The 20,744-nt window shown below is 45.6% G+C and overlaps 2 protein-coding genes across 5 annotated transcripts; both read right to left on the minus strand.

The window, feature by feature from the left end:
* Positions 1 to 111: 111 nt before the first annotated feature.
* LOC129593357 (multiple PDZ domain protein-like) lies at positions 112 to 5,105 on the minus strand. Of its 3 annotated transcripts, none has more exons than XM_055489622.1 (10): positions 4,277 to 5,105; positions 3,732 to 4,217; positions 2,773 to 2,885; positions 2,606 to 2,689; positions 1,811 to 1,943; positions 1,477 to 1,555; positions 1,339 to 1,366; positions 1,001 to 1,099; positions 591 to 760; positions 112 to 459 (listed from the first exon to the last, which is right to left on the minus strand). In XM_055489622.1, exons 2-10 carry the CDS (start codon positions 3,772 to 3,774, stop codon positions 294 to 296), a joined length of 915 nt encoding a protein of 304 aa, XP_055345597.1. In that variant the 5' UTR covers positions 3,775 to 4,217; positions 4,277 to 5,105; the 3' UTR covers positions 112 to 293. The 3 variants fall into 3 exon arrangements, with proteins under 3 accessions (XP_055345597.1, XP_055345596.1, XP_055345594.1); XM_055489621.1 differs by having other exon boundaries at positions 983 to 1,099; positions 2,773 to 2,882; positions 4,277 to 5,104; XM_055489619.1 differs by having other exon boundaries at positions 983 to 1,099; positions 4,277 to 5,099.
* Positions 5,106 to 10,414: 5,309 nt separating this feature from the next.
* LOC129593366 (histamine H2 receptor-like) lies at positions 10,415 to 17,464 on the minus strand. Of its 2 annotated transcripts, XM_055489643.1 has the most exons (7): positions 17,442 to 17,464; positions 17,073 to 17,146; positions 15,949 to 16,068; positions 15,189 to 15,660; positions 13,971 to 14,115; positions 12,975 to 13,431; positions 10,415 to 11,356 (listed from the first exon to the last, which is right to left on the minus strand). In XM_055489643.1, the coding sequence occupies exons 4-7, from the start codon at positions 15,458 to 15,460 to the stop codon at positions 11,061 to 11,063; spliced, it is 1,170 nt and encodes a 389-aa protein (XP_055345618.1). In that variant the 5' UTR covers positions 15,461 to 15,660; positions 15,949 to 16,068; positions 17,073 to 17,146; positions 17,442 to 17,464; the 3' UTR covers positions 10,415 to 11,060. The 2 variants fall into 2 exon arrangements, with proteins under 2 accessions (XP_055345618.1, XP_055345619.1); XM_055489644.1 differs by lacking the exons at positions 17,073 to 17,146; positions 17,442 to 17,464 and having other exon boundaries at positions 15,949 to 16,475.
* Between the last annotated feature and the right edge of the window lie 3,280 nt (positions 17,465 to 20,744).

The following is a 20,744-nucleotide window of genomic DNA, read 5'->3' on the forward strand; positions in this document are numbered from 1 at the left end:
ATGAGCATTGATGGTGAGTAGGTCCAAGCGTTTATCCTAGTGTCTACAACCGCAGTTGATCAACAGAAGGACTGTATGGGTATTAGTCATAAGCAATGGAGCAGCGACATGCATGGAGATCAGCTGTTTAATAGTGGCAGCATTTCTGACATTTCCATCCAGTTAACTGACAAAAGTGATACAAGGTCATGCCGTGGAAAAAGGGAAATCACATTAATTTTGTTTTTGCCGAAGACGATCGACAGAATTCAACCGATCGATAAAGGTTAGCATAGCGAATGCGCCGTTAAAGTCTAGTGGAACCGTGAGCTGACCGGGGGACCGGTGGCGGCATAGGCGTGCTGGATGGCTAGACGTTCTATCTGCGTGGAGTTCGAGCGCAGACGCAGGTTGAAGGCAGAGAAGCGCCGGCTGCGCTTCCGCATGTTAATCCCCTCCAGGTCTTCGCCCTTCTTCAGTCTGCTCAATATGATACCCGATTCACAATAACACTTTTTGGCTATTTGACAAGCAATTATTTATGAACTTATTACAGCTGACTTGGCAAATAAGGAATATCCAGGAGCGCAAATACACGTAAACACATTTACCGGTGCTGTCGGAGGGCGTTAAGCTCGGAGCAGGTCCAGGTAGAGGTACGCTGAACACCGGCGCCCAGACTCAGATGCAGGACGGAGTGAGCGTCACGCGCCCACTCTTGGATGGCCGCGTACAGCGATGGAATACGACCCAGTACTATCACCACGTTGTACTCGGCCTCCTGTCAACAAGGCACACCACTACATACTACACTGCATCATCGTCTATATCGCCTGCGCAACGCGGGTGCAGAATGCAGACAGTTATTGTAACCGAAAACGCAACCAGTTTATTTATATATTTTTTTAAAATGCATAAACTCGTCTAAAGTACGGCTGATGACGTTTGCGTGCTAAATAAGCCCAGACTAGAGCAGCTGAAGAAAATGAAAATCTAACATTACCCTAAGGATGGCGGCCACCTGAGCCTGGTCGAAACCTTTGACGGGGCGGCCGTTGATGTCGATGATCTTGTCACCCTGGCGAATGCGCTGGTTGCGGCCAGCAGGCGAGTTGGGGTTCTGTTGCAAAGCACAGACACTCAGCATACGCACATACAATGGCAAAAAAAGCACAAGTACAAAAGGCGGTTAATCAAGCAAAGAGCGGACGAATGACATATGCATCGGTTCTTAAGGCGGATAGCTGGCAATTCAATTAGGCGGAAGCGCTTAATCCCATCGGTTTGTTAGTCGACTAGTTATTGACAAGCTAATCACTCACTGCCAGCAACAACAGTACGAGAATGCTGTATACGTACCACCCACGTGACAAACACGCCCACACCCCTGCAAAGACCCAAAATACCAAAGACAGGTCAAGACCGATTATAATACAATCGACCAGCACAGACCCCAACGGTGGGTTCAGAGTACAGTAATTATATAAGGTAGCCTACTTGCGCTCCATTAGGGAGATGCCCAAGGGTTCATTAGCGTGGTTCTTCCACAATTCAGCCGTGATGAAGATCTTCGGATCTACGTATAGGACGCAATTTACACACCATGGGTTACTAAACGAACATACAGTACTATATGTACAGTACACCGGAATGTAATCATACCGGTATGTGGGCACAAAAGGTCAGAGATACTCGAAGCAAAAGATAAATATAGCTAGCGCAGAGGTAAAGCGTCCTGAAGCATATATGGACGCTATTTACTGTCCATACATGGCCTGCCGTGAATGGACAGTAAATAGCAAGCTATAGTGTTACCCATTAAATAACGCACCTTCTTGGCTAGTGAAGAGCTGGACGGGATCGGGATCGCGGAGGATGGTGATCTGCAGCGGTTGGGGTTGTGCGTCGACCAGGGCCGATTTGGCGTCCTCCAGCGAGACCGTTTTCATTGATTTCCCATTGATCTGCATGGGGCACCGTATAAAATATTACGCAACCGGTTAATATCCGCTAATTACTCCCCGGTGCCGCATCGTCCCTTTCAATAGCTGCGCTAATACGATAGACCCAAATTAAGCCGCCCTGGTGTGTCGCTAGATTTCTTAACTTCGCTTCGTCTGCCGCATTACACGCCGTTTTCATGCACCATTGACACCCATTATGTACGCATTGTCTTCGTTAACTAACGTGCACCAGTTCTGTTGTGCTTTTTTTGACGGAACGCATTAGCGACAAGCGCTCAAAGGGAATCAATGTGCGTTACAGTCCTGCGTATTGACTATTGATCTAGGCAATCGCGTGTGTGCTGAGCTGTATGGATGGTACGGTATAATTATTTATTGATTTGTTTGTATTGTGTGTGATTGCTTGCTTCCGCTCCGTTCCGACCTTCTTAAGTCGTGCCGCTAACACGTTCAACGGCTTAATTGGGTCATATAGGACATTATAAAGGGATGTACCTCTTATCGGACTAGAGATTAATTTCTCCTCAGAAATGATTAGCTAATGATAACGGCCCACCTGAACAGCTGGATTATTGTACAAAAAAGGCTTCCGTGGTAATTGCTTAGGTCCATTTATAATGCGTAAAAAGTTGGTTAGGTATGTTTACTTTGTTTTCGCTTACCGCCAACACGATGTCGCCACGTCTGAGCCGGCCATCGGCGCAGGCGACTGACTCTTTGTAGATCTTCTGCACGCAGATGCTGCCCTACAAGTAACACCCACTTCCGATTTGGTGTGATATAATTCTTCACCCGTAGATGCGTCGGTCACAATAGTAACGGCACTGACCAGGTAAGTGTAACGGCCGCCGGTCAGCTCGATGCCATAGTCGGCGTTCTCCTCGTCCACCGGCAGCGTTATCACCGTCTCCTTCCCTTCCGCAATGAAACATCCGCGCTCTGCTGTACGAACAAGTGCAATCCAGCGTTTTGATGATTATCTCGTTAATTTTTCTACCTATACTGCTTGTATCTTTACAAAATCAAACAGATTTTATGAAGTAGTTCGGTTTTAATCCAAATTCTTAAGACAATAATATGTACTTATTTCGCTACCGCGCGAGCCGTATTGTACGCGTGCAAGAGTTTCTTTTCGCGTTGTGTTTTGATAAATCGCCGTATCACATTTGTTTACTCTCAACCTTTAAACCTTTGTATGTACATGTTTTTCATCTAACTTTTACGCACGAGCAATTTTCTTTTCCGAATTTCTTACGAGAACAATTTGTGCCCAGAAACGAAACTGCTAGGTTTTAGAACCACGCGACTGGATTAATAATTTAGTACTTACTTGCAACTATTTATGGTAAAAATAAGAAAAACTGATTTGCGATGGATGTGATGGTTAGCTCTTTAGTAACACACACAGAAGCCAATAAAAATAAAATGAGCGGCCTTTCTTTCAGAGATTGCTTCGTGCAGGTAACTAGAAACGACTGTACGTAATTACTAGTAATCTACATACGAGTAGTTCTATATACGAACAAACAATGGGCATAACTGCGTTGAGTTAATATAACGGCTCTAATGTACTACAGCGAATAATTTAAGTTTATCATGCGCTTAACGGACGCGGTACGTGCTCGCTTACAACAGCGGCGCATTCGTAATTACAAAAATTATGCATTATCGATTCTTCTAACTGCACTTTATACCGCAATCTCTTCTCTAACTTCGCAGCAAATTTATGATTAATGAAGCGCAAAAAATCAATATTAATTAATATTGGGTATCTTTTCTAGTTCATACCTGCATTATTGCCGGTTGCACTGGTATTATCAGCTGCATTCATATCCTTGAAATTCCCATTCAGCGTCCTCTTCCATCTAGTCTACCTTCCCGTACAACAAAATCTATGTCTACGTACATGTAGCATCAGCAGAACTCTTTCCACAGTAATCGCCAAAATAATAATTATACAACGTATGATGTCTGTGGATAGGAAACGAGGAAGTACTTAACCGTGGAGATAAGAAAAGCCGGAGGACGGGTGGCGTTGTCGGTGGCAGACATGATTAAAGCGATAAACACGGTTGGCTAGTGGCTGACCGGTGTGAATAATGGCGCGCTAGAGGGCAGATTAGCAGGTGCTGCGCGTGGCGCACGCCGGGTCGGGTCGAGTGAAAGTATAATGACAGGAGGGAAGCCGGTCACTGCCGAGGCGCACTGGATATATCCCTGCACGTATATATCCCAATCCCCAGTTTAAGCCGCTCCGGCACACATATGCACCGCCTGTAATATGTTATTTTAACTCTTGACTGATTCGCTGCTTCATTACCGTATGTACGTACTGTAGCCGCACCACGACCGTGCTTGTACCGGCACTGCTAAGACAGGCTGCAACAGAGCGCAAGGGGATAACACAGCCGCTAAGATGATTAACGGCTATCGCCTGACAAGCCCACTCCGCGTTCCCGTCTTGTTTCTTAAGCTCACCCAGCGTCTTCACAACTGCAACGCAACCGCCAGTTGTCACTAGCTGGGTGAGTTTGGGTGCGTTTGTCGAGCGGAACCAGCTTCCGCCATAACAACGCAGCCTCGCGCTTCAGTGGAGTGGTTCCGTACTTGTCATACTGTTGAGGAAGGCGTCATAATGAGATTCTGCACCATCCGCCCACCACAGGCCCCACAGGCCCCACAGGATTCTGCCCTCTTCTGTCATACCGACTTATCCGTACGAGTAGCGCATGGCGCATTTTTATGCAGCTCGTCGACGTCGCTCACCCATAAAACCATACCGATACTTCTGTCGCGCCCTATCGCCATTACGGATAATGTAGAAGCTCAATCTGTTCTTAAAAGCAGAATGTATGTGTTAAAGGCATGGACGGCAAATGTACTTCACAGCAATAGGATTTACAATGGATTTTTTGTACGCTCTTTTTGCTTGTTGGAATCACTGTGAGGGCTAGAAGAGACATCATCGTGCTAAATGAGCAGCATCGCAGTGATTTTGCTGAGGAATGCAGCAATGTCGTTAACGGGTGGGCAAACGCGCTTACATTGCAACGGCAGCAGGCCCGGGTTGATCTGTCGCAGTCCGGCTGGATGCGCCAAGGAGAGCCCGGTTAAGGAATGATGGTGTAGTTAAGATAAGGAGCAGCATTTGCCAAAGTGTCGCTTCCGGCGAGCAGCCTATCGATTGGCATAAAAGCCACAAGGCACAGCGTAATGTACGTGGCGCTGGCCAAGGATGACTTTACATTTGATGGCTGGTTGCCATTCCGCAACCACCTACCCATCCGTCCCTCCGTCCAAGGAGGGAAAGGAAGGGAAAGCAGCCGCGGGAGCGCTGCACCGCACTCGGCTTCGACGTCATGGCTGCTGCTGTTTCTTTAGCGGCAATGGAACGGCAGCACCATTGATCGGCCGGCTGCTGCGTTGCACTGTTCGGCGGCAAAACAAACATTTGCTCAGCAGCAGTCCTTTAGTATTCTGTTGCGGCCGTGTGGATGGAACTCATTAGGCGGCGCATCAGCAGCGGAAATGTTTTGTCTAATATCCATCTCCTCCCATCTCCCGTCGAGCTGCGCCTGACTGACTGACGCTGATGTGCATGTTACACAGCGGAATGTAAGGCCAGCCAAAGCAAACACAGGCACATTGCAGCAGTATAGATAACTAACGGTTTGTATGCACGCACACATCTGCGGCTGCGCATGTATTGTACACCACAATTCAAATTGCCGTTACACTGCCGTGATCGCGATGTGTGTTAAAGCTTGTCCACAGAAATACTCATCAATACAATGAAGCGGCTAAATTGTACATGACAGCGCCGGAGTTCCCACAACACTTGCTTCCAAATTCCAAACAACGCACCGGACATCATGGCAGGGCAGGGCATTACTGTCACATGCGTACTTTGTCACCTTGACGGTTCTAATTTAAAATGTTTGTTGGTCCTTGTAAGGACTGCGTTATATATTTATGCAACAACAACAATAGGGCTGCTGTGGGCATGACCTTTCCATGTGGCTATGAAATCCAAAGCTCGCCATCTGTTTGTAGCTCTAAATTGTAACTTGTAAATTAATTTGCAAGTGCTTCCATACTGGGAATACAATGCAATTGGTAACGCACGCCACCGAGTAACAGCCACACAGAGCAGGTGCCGTGATTAAAAGCAGGCAAGCAGCGCAGCTTCATAACCATTGACACAATTTTGGAACACGTATCGTATGGAAGCGTGTTTTGCGACCTTTGGAAAACACACGCACAGAACAGGCGCAAATAGCTAAAGAGAAAATTCCGGTTTCTCTACATCAGTGCCGGTAAAGGGAGCACCTTTCTAAAGCACTTTATGAAGAATTCACAGCAGCTTACTTCAGCTGATATATGTAATTTTATCTTAGGCGTCCTATACATGTTATACTAAATTCACGTTAAAGAAGTGCCTCGTGAGCCGCTGATTTGGACGCTTTTCGGCCAGATTGGTCATCTCCCGCTACTTTAAATTGATCTTCCGTGGACAGTTTAAGTTAACTATCGAGCAACAGGCTATCTATCAACGTGACAGCGGCTACTCGGCCGCATCGCTCGAATTCCCCGTAACAGAAACCACTGAAAATTGAAGAAATACAGTATAATAATCACAAGATGCTTATTAGTCTGCCAATTCCTGCAAAAACCAATAGCTCCTCCCCCCTTCTCAGGTTAATATTTTACTCTGCGTAATGCGTGGTGCACTCATGTTACCTCTTTTTGCTGGCGGTCCTTTTTAAGATTTCTTATTTTTTTGTTGATGAATGTTATTTCAAAAAACACGGGTACATAACAAATCAAAAACAGTTAATCACAACAACAAGATCATTTAACGCTGCTGCCTTCCATTGTTCCGGGCACGGAAGCGGGCTTGCCTCTCTAACCGTTGGCGAATCAGTTCATGAGAAGGAGGTTCGCCCGTATGCACCTGAAGTCGCTTACCGCTTTCTTTGAAATTCTTTCACTAAGGCGGCAGCTGACTGTCCCCATGGTCCGAGTGTTTCGAAAGGCTTTCGAAACACTCGGACCATGGGGACAGTCAGCTGTGTTGCGAAGGCGTACGAGTACCTACCCAGGCAGATACAAATACAGTTGCGCTTTTTACCCTCGATCTGCGGATCCGGCTGCGACTTCAAGTGGGACAGGGTAACGGTATCCATATCTGTACAGATGTAGAAATAAGTGAAGAGTCAGCGATTTGCGGCACATTTGCCCCTTAAGGTTTTTGTGCTTCTCTCGCCCGAAACAACTTTTCTGTAAGGGATCAGATAATCAGATCCGTTATATCTGGAGGTACTGGGCCGTTCTAGGTACTACCAGTGGAAATTCACTGACACCTAACAAGTGTCAGCGAATAAGATTGCGAAGATAAACCATTTTCAGTCGTGACTGCTAACCTCGCGACAAAACGCAGCTCTGACACAATCACACGAAGCAGGGCACCCTTCAGACATTTGGTTTTGCCATAAACTATTTACATAATCTGTAATTTCACGTAGAGTGACATAAATGAAACAGTCTAGGCCAGAGGCCGGCATCTAGTTGAACGCCCTGCCTTCCGCCCACATCGGCAACCTGCTTGGAGACGACGAACTCAAGATCAGTGTTGGTCTTCGCCTTGGCGCCACGATTTGCGAACCTCATGATTGCGTTAAATGTCTCAAACGCGTGGATGGTTACGGGCATCATGGGCTGTCATGTGCCTTCTCCGCCGGAAGGCACCCGCGCCACGGCGGATTAAATGGCATCATTTGTCGAGCATGTGTATCTGCCGGCGTGCCCGCAAAACTGGAGCCTCGTGGTACCTCTCACACCACGGAACGCCGTCCGGACGGCTGCACGACATTTGCCTGGAAACGTGGATTGTGCCTAGCATGGGACGCGACATGTGTAGACACGGTTGCGCCGTCACATGTCAAAGCCACCTCGACTACAGCGGGAGCGGCCGCCGTGCAAGCAGAGGATAAGAAATCCAGATTTTATTTGTACCTGGTTGGCCGCTACCTATTCGTCCCAATCGCCTTTGAAACCCTGGGCCCGTGGGGGCCGTCAGCAATCGCATTTGTGAAAGAACTGGGGAAAAGACTTCAGCAGCAAACCGGCGAAGCACGCTCGCATGAATTTTTACGCCAGCGTTTGTCGATAGAAATTCAACGGGGTAATGCGGCGTCTGTGCTGGGCACGATGGAAGGGCTGGATAAATTGAACGAAATTTTCTTGTTGTAATTTCTCTGTTTCTTTCATTATTTTGCCTTAAGTTTGATTTGACCAATAAAGTTCTCAAATGAAACAAAAAAATTTAAGGTTGGGGGTGGCAACGAACCAGCGTTTGCATTGCCCCCTAAAATGGGAACCGGAGGAGTTCAGTGTAGGTAGGTTTCATTGTGCGAGTACAACAGGTTTGACACAGATTCCGCGCAACACACCTATTCCAGCTACTCGTAGAACTGCGTAGGACAAGGATTGAACCTGCGGGATCCTGTCCCTGCAGGACAGTGTCAGTTAAAATGCTAACCTGAAAGCTGGTTTAGGTTCAGGTGAAGCTCAGTTAAACTCTTTGAAAGTTCAGGGACAGGGCGCAACCCAGTCCTGCAGGCATCCTGATAATTTCCAAAACCTACTACATTTCGTTCTAACCAAATGTCAACACAAAGCGCTTCTTGGAACACAATCTGCGTTTTTGCGCATCAAAGTTATTTGATCTGTTTCGAAACTAGGTGAGCGGCCCTTCTCGTCTTCTTTCAATACCAGTTTATCATGGGCCCGCGCTCAAGCTCTGACTCTGACTCAGACTCTGACCGCTCAAACTCTGACTCTGACTACTCAAAGTCTGACTCTGACTGTCCAAACTCTGACTCTGACTCTGACTGAATAACCTAAGAATAACTTAAAAAACCTAAGAAACCTAAGAAACCTAAGAAAACTAAGAAACCTAAGAAACCTAAGAAACCTAAGAAACCTAAGAAACCTATGAAACCCAAGAAACCTTCAGAGTCAGAGTCAGACTTTGAGCGGTCAGAGTCAGACTTTGAGTAGTCAGAGTCAGAGTTTGAGTGGTCAGAATCAGAGTCAGAGTTGGAGTCTAGGCCTTTATCATGAGTATCGTAACGGACCTTATGTACAGTTTGCTCCTTGCTTCAACGCGGCCATTGTTTCCACAGCTGAAGGTAAAATATTACGTAAATTATTTAGTAGACACTAGACAGGCATGCTCGTGTTTTTCTTTTGCTCTGGCGCAGTACAGCGGTCTCAGCTTTTTCTTCAGTTTAGACTGTAGGATACCATTGACAGACATACCGTACTTTCTGGTTAAAAGAATGTACTTGACGTAAAAACGAAAAGGGAGAGTAGGCGTTCAGGAGACGAATAAAACCGGTACAGTCAAAGAGCGCTGATACACCCCGTTTGCGTCAAATTTGCGGGTCGCTTTTATAAATTCCCACAAACCGCTAATTTAACTAAACTTTATTTAACTTTTTCGTGATCAGCCAATATATTAATACTTCCAGAATCGTTCGCTATTACCAGTTAGGGTTCCCAAGATTTGAACTTACCACCGTATGAATCACAAGAATATGGAAGAACTGGCAATTCGTTCAAGTTAGAAAAACTCTTTGGTGCTGACAACCGAACACTGAGTTAAACTGAGTATTTTATTAAAACTTCAAGATATTTGAAGGAAATTTTGTATTTTTTAATACTTATAGTGTGTCACAGCAGAGCCGTAAGGGAATACTTCAATTAGCGGTCTTAGCCACTCACACATCGGAAGTGGTACTTAACTTGCATTTCATTCGTAATCTGCGGGGGCAACATCGCGCTATTGATTCTACGAGTATTAATTTTAATTGTAATCGCTATCAAGACGTGGTTTTGTAAGCACATCCAAGGACCACGATCATCCGATTTAGTCGTAGCTCGCAACGCCACGGGTAACACGATGCATCATGTAAAAACTATAAAACACATAGAACGGGACCCACGAGTATTTATCGCACCTTAATCGCGCTTCGTGCAGCTTACGTACCAGTTCACGGTACCCAACATTCTTCGAATGCCAGACAACCGTGCGCTCGCCGTAAGCAGACATTGTTTGAATCACTTTAACTGCAACTAACACCTACGTACGTCAGTTGTAATGCGGCTTTATATTTACGCAAATTTTAAGTCTGGTAGCTCTGAAGGCCGCCTTTTTTGTACTCTACCGGTTTAATCAGTGGCGCACGTCACTACATGTTCATCTAGAGTAGATTTTAAAAAATACGCCACTGTAATTAATCAGAGAATCGAATTGCCGATGGCGGTGTTTTTGCGGTGTGAGCTGCTTTCGACCCATACGGTTATTGCTTGCTGGGACTGGACGAGAGGTCTCTGCATTTTGGTGGTCAGTCCATCTGTACTGTTAAATCGTACCCAAAGCAAACCATAGTTACAGAGCTCGCGCTGTATTAACAATCTAAGCAGAAGTAAAGAGAGAGAATAGACTTTCCAATACTGCTCCACTAGAATTAATCACAACGGTCCATCTCACCTGCAGTGTTACACAGACACTAAAAGGTTATAAAAAGTTAACCGCTGCCTGACATCCAAGGCACCGAATCAGACAGATGCTATATGTCACACCTAAAGAAGTATTCACGCCCCCGGTCCCACTAATCAGCGGTCGTCCACCATCCACACGTGTTCATTTGTGGCGACAGCAAGCGCTGTCGGCACTAGCAGGCGCGCTCAGAACCGGTACCGCAGCTGTAATGATGTTTAAGCAAGTGCCAGGTCATAATCAGCCAGCCTATACTAGTAATCATGGTTGACAGCGGGAATCGCTTTCTTGGAAAACGGGGTACCGTTCTACGGATGAAGATAAGTACCACTGCGATCATCATGTGCACGTGCGCAAACACCATCCGCGACTATCCATCATGTATCGGTTCAACACCACCTTCATTATCCCGCTCGTCGCACTTTGCATTGCTCAGTTGAGTGAACCCTCGCTCCCATGTGGAGCCGCATGCAGATATCTGATGAAGCGCCCCAGGCATTCCACGTCGTGGAGAGCCGTTATCCGCTCTTTTAAGGCTTTCATTCACACAATCACATGCAGATGAAATCCGTCTCCTGGCCGTGATCCTGACCATGGGTGTGGGTGTGGCCATGGTAGTGCGCCGTGGCTAAATTGTGCTTGGCCGTGTGTCGCCAGCTGCACAGCAGTTTGCTAAAGGCGGCACGGTATTCCCGGTTGGTCATGCCGTAAACAAAGGGATTGACGAAGGAGTTAAGGTAGCCCAGCCACAGCGCCACCTCTTCCACCAGCGGAGTGGTCCCGATTATGCCGAAGGGGTGCACGGTGAACAAGGTGAAGTACGGCAGCCAGCAGGCTGTAAATGCACCTGTAACGACAATCGGGAATTCAGAACTCATCGTTAATAAATAATAATTAGCGGATGTTGAATTGCCGCTAAATTCGATCTCTTGGCTGCACTCATTTTGTTCTTTAAATATTTTTGTCAGCCCTTTTAGTGATGCCAAAGTGGACTGGGGCCGTGCCCCACTTTAGCGCTAAAGTGGGGCACGACCCCAGTCCACTTTGGCATCACTAAAAGGGCCTGACTACTATTACTACTATTACTTTCCGACTTCTACGATTACTTTTACTGCCAGGAATCGTTGTCGCTAGCGAGATTCCTGGCAGTAAAAGTAATCGTAGAAGTCGGAAAGTAATAGTAGTCAATATAGTAGAAATAGGTAAAAAAAAACTTTAGTATTGATTTGATTAAATGCGCAGAATGCTGAGATCTTTCATTTTCATTTGGCGACGTATGGTCACCTATTTTTGGTTTTTTGTCAATGCGAAGTCACGACACTTTTACTTAGAAAGGTCACATGTCGGACGAGCTTTAACCAGGGCACATAGACCGCCTCCAAATTCAAAAATTTTCATTTTTTGTAGAAATGTGCTATACTACCGTAGTAAGCTTAAAAAATATTTTCATCTGCCATGGTCAAAAGGGCGTGGCCAGACAAAAATTAGAAAGTTTGCATATTATCCCATGCTGTGTAGTATCTTTACAGAACAGTACTCCTAATTATTTTCCGGAGCGGACTGACACCAGCTGGCAGTCGGCTAAACTAGAATAATTACAAAGACTAGTCTTTGTACACTACTTTGTATTTTTTTTAGTTTATGGCTTGTTTTCGAACGGTCTATGGAAAGTCTGTTACCAAAATGTTACACGATTCTGATTCGCACATTTTAGGGGGGTGGTTTAGCTCAGCAAAAGCATCAAGTTACACAAAGGGAGACACTATAAGGGACTCTCTAAATTACGTTCCCGAAAAATTCGTTCTGTACGTAATTTGTGTTGGGTCCCTAACTATACCGTTAGTTACAGTATACGAATAATACGTAATTTGCACAGCGGCGGAATGTTTTCGCTGACTGCGAAGCAGACAAAAAACGCCACCTTTTGGTGTTTTATTAAATTTTTTATTGCAGTACCGTAGACTTTTGCAGCTGTGGAGTAGTGGTGTAACTGAAACCTACGTGCGGTTGCCCGTGTCATTGCTATCTAAGTGCGCATTTTCGAAAATCCGTAATAAAGTACGGATCTATTTATTCGTAAAACAAGACTACACTTTCACAAAAAATGAAAATGTTTCGAATTTGGAGGCGGCCTTTGTGCCCTGGTAAGGCTTGCTCGCTTCCCGCTATGCATTAAATCGTAAATACACACCGCGCCCTACTACGAGTAGTATTCGGCGCAGGTACACATTTGCTAAGAGATAATGTATTCGAAGCAACTGCAGTTTGACCAACTATTTAGAAGATGTAAGTGTTGCTGGATGTATTGATTGCCGAACCTTTTTGCTCACAAAATTTCAAAATATGAAATCAATACTTTATAGTTACGCACAAATACTTACATTAATACAAGAAACCTACTTTGAGGTACAGTATGTGTCAGAAACGCCGACAGCAGGAGCGGATAGTTTATGAGCCAAACTTACCGACGATGATAAACAAGGTCAAGGTAGCACGGTGCTGGCGCAGCACGTGACTGTGGCTGTTACTCCGCGAGCGTGGATTGTGCTGGGGCGTGGCCTCCTTGGCGTGACCAGCCGTACTGGGGTGATAGGTCTGGGAACGGATGGCCTGGACATGGGCGTAGCTAATTTTGAGGATTTTGGCGTACATGACGTAGAGAATAAGCAGGGGAATGTAGAAGGTTCCCACCCCAAGGGTGACACTGTAGTAGGGGTTGTCGACGGTGAAGAGACATTGCCGCTCGTCAGCGCTGTTCTGTAGACGACCGTCGGCCGTATTCCAGCCGGAGTAGATGGGCACAAAAGCGATGAGGGCGGACAGAAGCCAAGTGAGGGCCAACAAGGCAACCGCAGTGGGGGCGGTGATGATGGCGCTGTATTCTAAGGGCCGGCTTATCGCGTAGTAGCGATCGATGGAAACCTGCACCATCAGCTGTTACGGTACATTCTGCAGCATCAGCTGACCATAGAACGCTCACATATAAACATACTATTTAATACTGTAGCTACAATTTATACGGTACCCGGCATCAATGCCAACATCACCGATCGACATATGCCCGCAAGATGTATGATTTCCCATCAATTCCCTTTCAATCTTAATTCAATTGACCGCCTTCTAATGAATAATATTACTGGATTACGTACGCCACGCACTGCGCTGTCAAACGCGCCAAATTACTGCCGAGAATCGCGTACAGAGTTTACTTTACTTATGAAAAATGGAAAGTAAATGAGCGTCATGAATAACTATGAACGTAAAGTCCGCAAAACATGCTTACTCATATGCAACATACATTACTTAACAACACCGTAAACTGTTTGTCCTGTTTTGGGGCTCATTCCCAGTTCAGATTTTTTTGTTCCGCAAATAATCATGGAATATCAGAACGTTATGTTCCGCTTCTGCTTTATTTAATCTTACAGAGTACCGGTATGTACATATGGACAAATGTTTACCACGAAGAGGTTGAGGATGGAGGCGGTGGAGAGGAAGACATCGGTGGCGACGTAAAGGTTACAGATGACACTTCCGAACTTCCACTCGGGCGATAAGAGCTTGGCGAAGCTCAGCGGCAGGACACATAATCCCAGCAGTAGATCACTGGAGGCGCCAAACAAAACAAAATGCGTAATGAGCAAAGCAATACGGGATAAAACAGCACTGTATTGTGCACATCGTAATGTATGCATGGACTGGCCACGCAGCGGATGTTGACCGCATCGACGTTGATGTAAAGTTTGAAGTTTGAACAGCGTCGTGCTCGCAACAGCGCCTAATTGATTGCACCAAATGCACAGCACGGCACGACTGCACGAGTGCCATCAATGATCGTAATTTCACGTAAATTAGCCTCACTGATGAATAAGTCGAGCCTAATCCCTTACAGTCCTTCCAAACTGGCAATCATCATCATGGTGCCGTGTTTCGCACGTACAGAGTTATGTACAAGATAATATCATTTTCTATATACTTTCCATATACAGTAAGTGCGTGTACCAACAAGTACACTGTAATGCCGTAAATCCATTTACAGTCTGTAAACTTGCATTAAGAATCTAAATAAGAGCAACGTTAACTAAATGCTGTATTTTTGATCCGTAGATTCGTAACCTTTGAAACGATACGAACACACCGAAGATGTTTCTATTAGCCCGTAACGCACAAAATTTTGGTCACTGAATAGGTTCCAATACTAATAAGTAAACGCAAAATTATTAACGGTTGGTGAGTTTTAGAGGGGCAGTTAAAAACATTTCAGAAAGGACCACCTTGACTCCGCATTCATTACTTGGTTCGTTACCGATATCTCGAATGATTCCAGTTTTAATACTGCAGGATTTATAACAAAGGTTTACACTAGAAGAGGCCCCAAATACCCAAACGACGTAGAAAACATTTTCAGTTTATTTTATGCATACTGCCCAGCTTGATGCAAAAGTCTTGTACGGTTGTAATGCAGACGTTGTTATTTGTAGAAAAACAACCTCCCGTGTGTATTCGAAGTCATTTAGACAGCTTAATTCCAGTAGCCTTCTCGGTAAGCACTAAGACGGTTGATTGATCTTTAAGTGAGAAACACTGCTCGAAGGTTGTATGGATGCACACTACAGTACGTATGCTGTCAAGCACGGACTGCACATCATAAAAAAAGAAAAAATCTACTGTACTCGTACCTAATGGCCAGAGAAGCACAGAAGCTGTTGGTAATATTGTTTCTCAACTGGCGGTTATGGACAATGGCCAGGCAGAGCAACACATTGCCGACAATGGTGCCCAGAACGATGGCGCAAGTGGGCGCGGCGGTCAGCAGCCACTGCCACGCGGCCATGGAAAACACCGCGTCCGGGGCTGCGGCGGGGCTGATGCAGGCGTTGCTGTGGTTCATAATTGTGTCAGTGTCGACAGGGGTGTTGACGGACTGCGCAATGAGCGGATTACTCGGCATCACGCCGCCAAATCCCGGTCAGCACCAACACACGATCAGATCACACATATAGTATACGCCGCGGCCGGAAAGTCGCGGCCGGCCGGAAGGGGATTCAGGAAGAGGATGTGGGAAAGCGGACTAATCTCCCTGATTCAATAACACTCCCCATGATCCTTCCAGGAAATCCGCTCCCCAGTTAATGGCTACTATGCATCCATCTACAGCAGCAACGTAAGCAAATCCAGACACGATCATCCCCATATCAACAGACCGTATATGCTTATAATTATAGGCGCTATTTCTAGTTGCACTTATATTCGGAGTCACACTTTGAATTACCAGTATTATGTAACAGTAGCCTGCTGAATAATTATTGCAGTGTTATCGACCATGAGAAATTAATCTGATTACCCAACTTCTATATGTACACCGATAAATCTGCTTAGATTATGGAATGATGCGGTAACCTTTACTGACAGTATAAACAATTCGGCGAGCAGACCCACCTGAGCAGAATATTCAGATAGGTTTGTCAACGGTTTCCGTGTCACGGAAGATTAATTAAAGCCTGGTTTCGTTGAAGCACCGAAATAGCAGTTGATCCGTGCGATTTGTAGGTTTCGATCCTGGTTAAACATACAAACAAGGATCTGGCTGGCGGTAATTGAATAAATTCTAATTACGGCCTGGTAGGGTGCCAAGTAATTCCCTAAGATACCGACTCCACCGGTACGCTTGAAGCATTACAGAACAGACAGAGGCAGAATTAGCGCAGAAAAGCGGAATTTTTGCAGTCAGCGCAGTTAGCAGCACACTGCACAATAAATATCATATTGAAAATATACAACTGTTTCTAGTTGACATAAGCAGCAGGTGTGTTGATTTACTGGTGTAAGGATTAAGCGGATGTGTGCGCCCGTCAGCGCCAACTGAACACAACACAAACCGGGATGGCCCACCGGAAACAAACAAACCGTAAAGCGGTTGTTTCTTGATACTCGTAGGGAAAGTAGTTTAACTTGCGTTGCGGAGATGGCAGAGACTGATAGGCAGTCTGAACGCTGACCGCGGCAGACCAATAAAGTTTATGAAAAAGGGAATGTTGATGTTGCGCACATCCTCTGTAGCCCGCATTTGTCATCTCCCTAAGTGCGTCCATAAATCACCAGGCAGCACGCTGCTAATATACGCTGTCTCGGCCACGACCACAGCGTCTGCATGCGCACCGCATATGTGTGCGTGTGCTGCCTGGTACGAATGCACGTCGCCAATTGGCTGGATCGCTGTTCGTACAAGCAGACCCTGTTCCTGCACACGCAACTAGCTCGATAAAAGACACTGTGGTCACTCAAGAAACCTGGAGAAGGATCCGCCGGCGTCACGTATTCCCACCCAGCCTGTTTGCTGCAACACACAATGAAGGACACGGAACAAAATTTACAGGCAGGAACCATGATGCGCAGTAACGGTATGTATGTCATTATTGTCCACTTTTAGAACCAGAAAACATATCACTGTAGTCTGTTTGTGAAAACACACTTGTTGTCATAATTCGTAAATGTAGCGAAGTAGGGTGAAATTGTATTGCACAGGCCCGGCAAGGGCTAATTAAGATAGAACACTGCATTACCTGATTTGATTAGGTTTCCGAGGAAAATTGGGCTCGGAGACCTCGATTGGCTGCTTCCGGCGGAATTCGCTAATCTGCTTAAACGAAACCAGGTCTGTGTAATTCCCATGCGGGAATTGGGAAAGCGGCGAGATGTTTTTACTGGTAACGTTAAGTCGCACTTAATAATGCGGAAAGCTTCTCAATTTTGACCCACGACTTAAAAGCGTGCTGGGCCAACGAAATGCGTACGACCGGGAGGCGGTCCTTTATTACCACTTTATGCCACATTTGTTGGTAAAATCGTTATTGTTACGGTTGCAGTTCCAGCATAACAAAGGATACAATAAATGAAGTTTCTGAAATCTGGCACATTTAAGCAGTCCTTACCTCATTTTCAGCAACCAATATTGGACTGTTAGACTTAAATCCTGGTAAAAAAAATGCTTCTATCCGGAATACTCGTGCGGCTTTCCCAGGATTACGCGCGACGCCGCGCGTCCACCATGAAAGAAAGTCGTTGTATGCGTACAGTAATATTTTTACATTTTTGCACCGGTGTTTTATATAATAAAATAGGATTCTGGTACAATAAAACCGTACACAATATTACCTACTGCTGACAAAGTGTAATGCAAATGTACTTTGTACTTACACGTGGTTCAAGTTTCCAAAACAGTGAAACTGGCTGTTATACTGCTTGACCTGCGATGAAATAATTGTTACAGCCACCAAAGGCGAGAGCGAACACATCAGTCTATGTTCTTCGGGGTTACCACAGCATCGTTGTGGGGTTTACAGGCTATTCGCATCGTGAGTTGAAGCGGTTACTATGTAGCTGGTACTGGGTATATCATTCTCTTCTAATACAATTAAAACTAAAAGTAATCCGTTGCAATGGAACAGATTTAGGATGACATAACGCACAACAAACGAAGCACGATATTCTGTGTGGTACGATACTTTGTCATTCACTCATCATTTGTGCCTGGGCTTCGGTCGATGCTAAAGATCTCGGTATCTGTGTCTTTGGCGCAGTTGGTATGAGATTCTCCGCAAAGAGCAGTGCAGTATGTCATAATTGTCGTAGAACTGTAGAAGGTCATTTTTGTGACCCACTGACTATCACAGGTCAGTGACGGTCAGCCAGAATCTCGTACTGTACATTGTAAGGTACGAAAATGCATCATTAAATGCCACTCTCCTTGCACATCTTTCTGAACACTGCACATTAGCATATGACGAGTTCTAGGCCAAATAGCGGATTTAAGTGCGTACTGCATAGACAGCGTAGCGCACCCTTCAACACGAGCGGTCGCGCTGTCAGACTACTACTTACTCATTTGTAGATTGCCTAAACGTGCGGTACCCAAGAATCCTGCGACACCCGTGCGTATTATAATTCCTTTGCTCGCCGGAAGTCTCATTTGTCCGGACGTTTTGGTCGGTTGCAGTCGTGGATCCAACTCACGTAAGCCTAAAGAAAGGCATTCGTTCAGCAGTGCAGCACGTACTTTGTACAACACTGTTTATAGCTGACCATCGTGATGATATGTCCAGCGCGTCTTACGGTTTTCTCTTCATGCACACCACAAGCTGTGGTGTCTATGAAGAGGTACGAAAATTCGTATGTTATGCACAAACCACAAGCCTAGTTAAAAAGTGATTGTGGTCCACTACCACTTTTAACTAGGCAAAATCAAACCGCTTTATACGGAGAGGAGATGTTCAGTAAGCAATTCGCAATCAGAACGGCACTCTAGGCAGATTTTGCATGCGGGACATTTTTTATTTAACAACATACCAGCAGTAATGCGATGAAACGGCACTGCAATGAGTGCAATCATAATTATGAGATTCTCGGTTATAGACGAAAGATACAAGAAACGTGTTTAGACGACCAAACCTGCAATCTCAGAAATGCATTCAAAAGCCAACGCCATCACAATGCCAAGCAGCAGTTCAACGGACATCACCGTTTTGTTCATGTAACAAACTAAACAAAGAGTCAGTGCATTAAGGAAAAAGGCAGACGACCACCTCGGTTTCACCGTGTCGAAACTGGGCAGCTTGTTGAGAGGCAAAGGCATATGTAAGCCTTTCACCTTTTGCTACTTCCATTCATGTTAGTTTCACGGGATTAGGTTTACTCCCTGCGTACCCCATTGGCCAGCTGGACTCGACCCACGCACCATGCATCTTGTGCCGACGACGCTGATGTTACTTTCTTCTGACGATGCCTCGAAAGGCACTGACATATATATTGAAGCTTCCACAGCTCTCTCGATGGCTGAATGTTCCGATGGGAAGCCAGTAGCTGCAGTGACGAGTGAAGATGTTCACTCAGCTGTGAGGCTAGCTGACAAGTTGTTTGTCAACCGCGCCATCGCACAGGTGCTCGTACATGAGCTGATATTTACAATTTGCAAGCTTAGGATTAAGCCAGCTGGTCAAGCATGTAGCCATTGACCAAGGTTGGCCAATCAATCACTCTAAAAAGCTCCACGCAGATCACTTTGCGCGCGTGGGAACACCTTCCGAAATGCCAACTACGCTGAACACTTTTTAGGCACAAAGCCTTCACGATAAGCCGCCGAGGGCACTACTTTCTTTGCTTTGGTAACCTCTCTTGCATTTGCCGGTTACCTTTTCCTAATTTCAGGGAACCAAAGATTGCTGGAAAGTGCTGGCAGCCCACAGGGAACAGTAAAATGAGTCCAGTCAATTAGGTTGCTTAATAGCGTGCCTCCACTCTGGCCTTAGCACTGAGGTGGCAGTTTTATTTTTTACGTATGAATTTCGTGTTTTTTGAGCGCCTTAGTGCTCGTATTATTAATTCTGTAAGTCTGAAAATAAGAAAGTGGTAGATTACTTTACGCCGATGCCACATCCGTTGCATTCGACCAATGTTGGTCATGCAAGGCAGCCTGCATACGATCCGAGTGCTGTTAAGTTCAAACGTCAAAGTTTTTTTATCGCAAAACGCTTGAGCACCAATCGCCGGTGGTTTGAATAATGCTATACACGCAAAAAGACACGCAGTATACACGACTATGCATGTCGCAGCGGACGAATTTTACGGTTTAGAGCGGTTTCGAAGCAGCCGAACGCTCCAAAAGATGTTGGCTGACTGTATTGCTGTGCACGCATGCAAATAGATTAGGTTGTAGTTTTCTCTTTCTTACGATTAGTTATTTATATTATATTAAATATATGCGCTCTTCGACATCATCTTGGGGCAGGTGACCAAGTCTGCACACCTTGTGGCTTGCAGTCCTTGCGTATTTTCCCGAATGCGCATGTTCCGCCATTACGTGATGGATCAGTTATAGCCAAACTACTGTAATAGGTACGAGTACTTGTACTGTAGTAAAGTGCAGGCAGTAAGTCAAATTAGTACGTGCGACAGTGCACCGCCAGTTAGTGGCGGATTGGCACGTCACGCTAATCAGCGTGCTTAATTGCAGGCGGGCATCATTAGTGACGGTCGTGTCAGTTGGCGCATCAGCACATCCGACTGGTGGTTGTTTTTCCCATGTATCATTCCGCTTAAGTATCTACTATCTGTAGACACTCAATCGCCCAGGTTGCCACTTTACATAGCACCCTTGACATTCTCCGCGCGGCAGTTAGTTATTTTGTCCAAGGAAAGATGATTTAAATATGCCATCAAACGGCAATTAGCGCCCTTCG

The sequence above is a fragment of the Paramacrobiotus metropolitanus genome, unplaced genomic scaffold (assembly GCF_019649055.1).
Source record: "Paramacrobiotus metropolitanus isolate TYO unplaced genomic scaffold, Prichtersi_v1.0 Parri_scaffold0000061, whole genome shotgun sequence".
Lineage (NCBI taxonomy): Eukaryota > Metazoa > Tardigrada > Eutardigrada > Parachela > Macrobiotidae > Paramacrobiotus > Paramacrobiotus metropolitanus.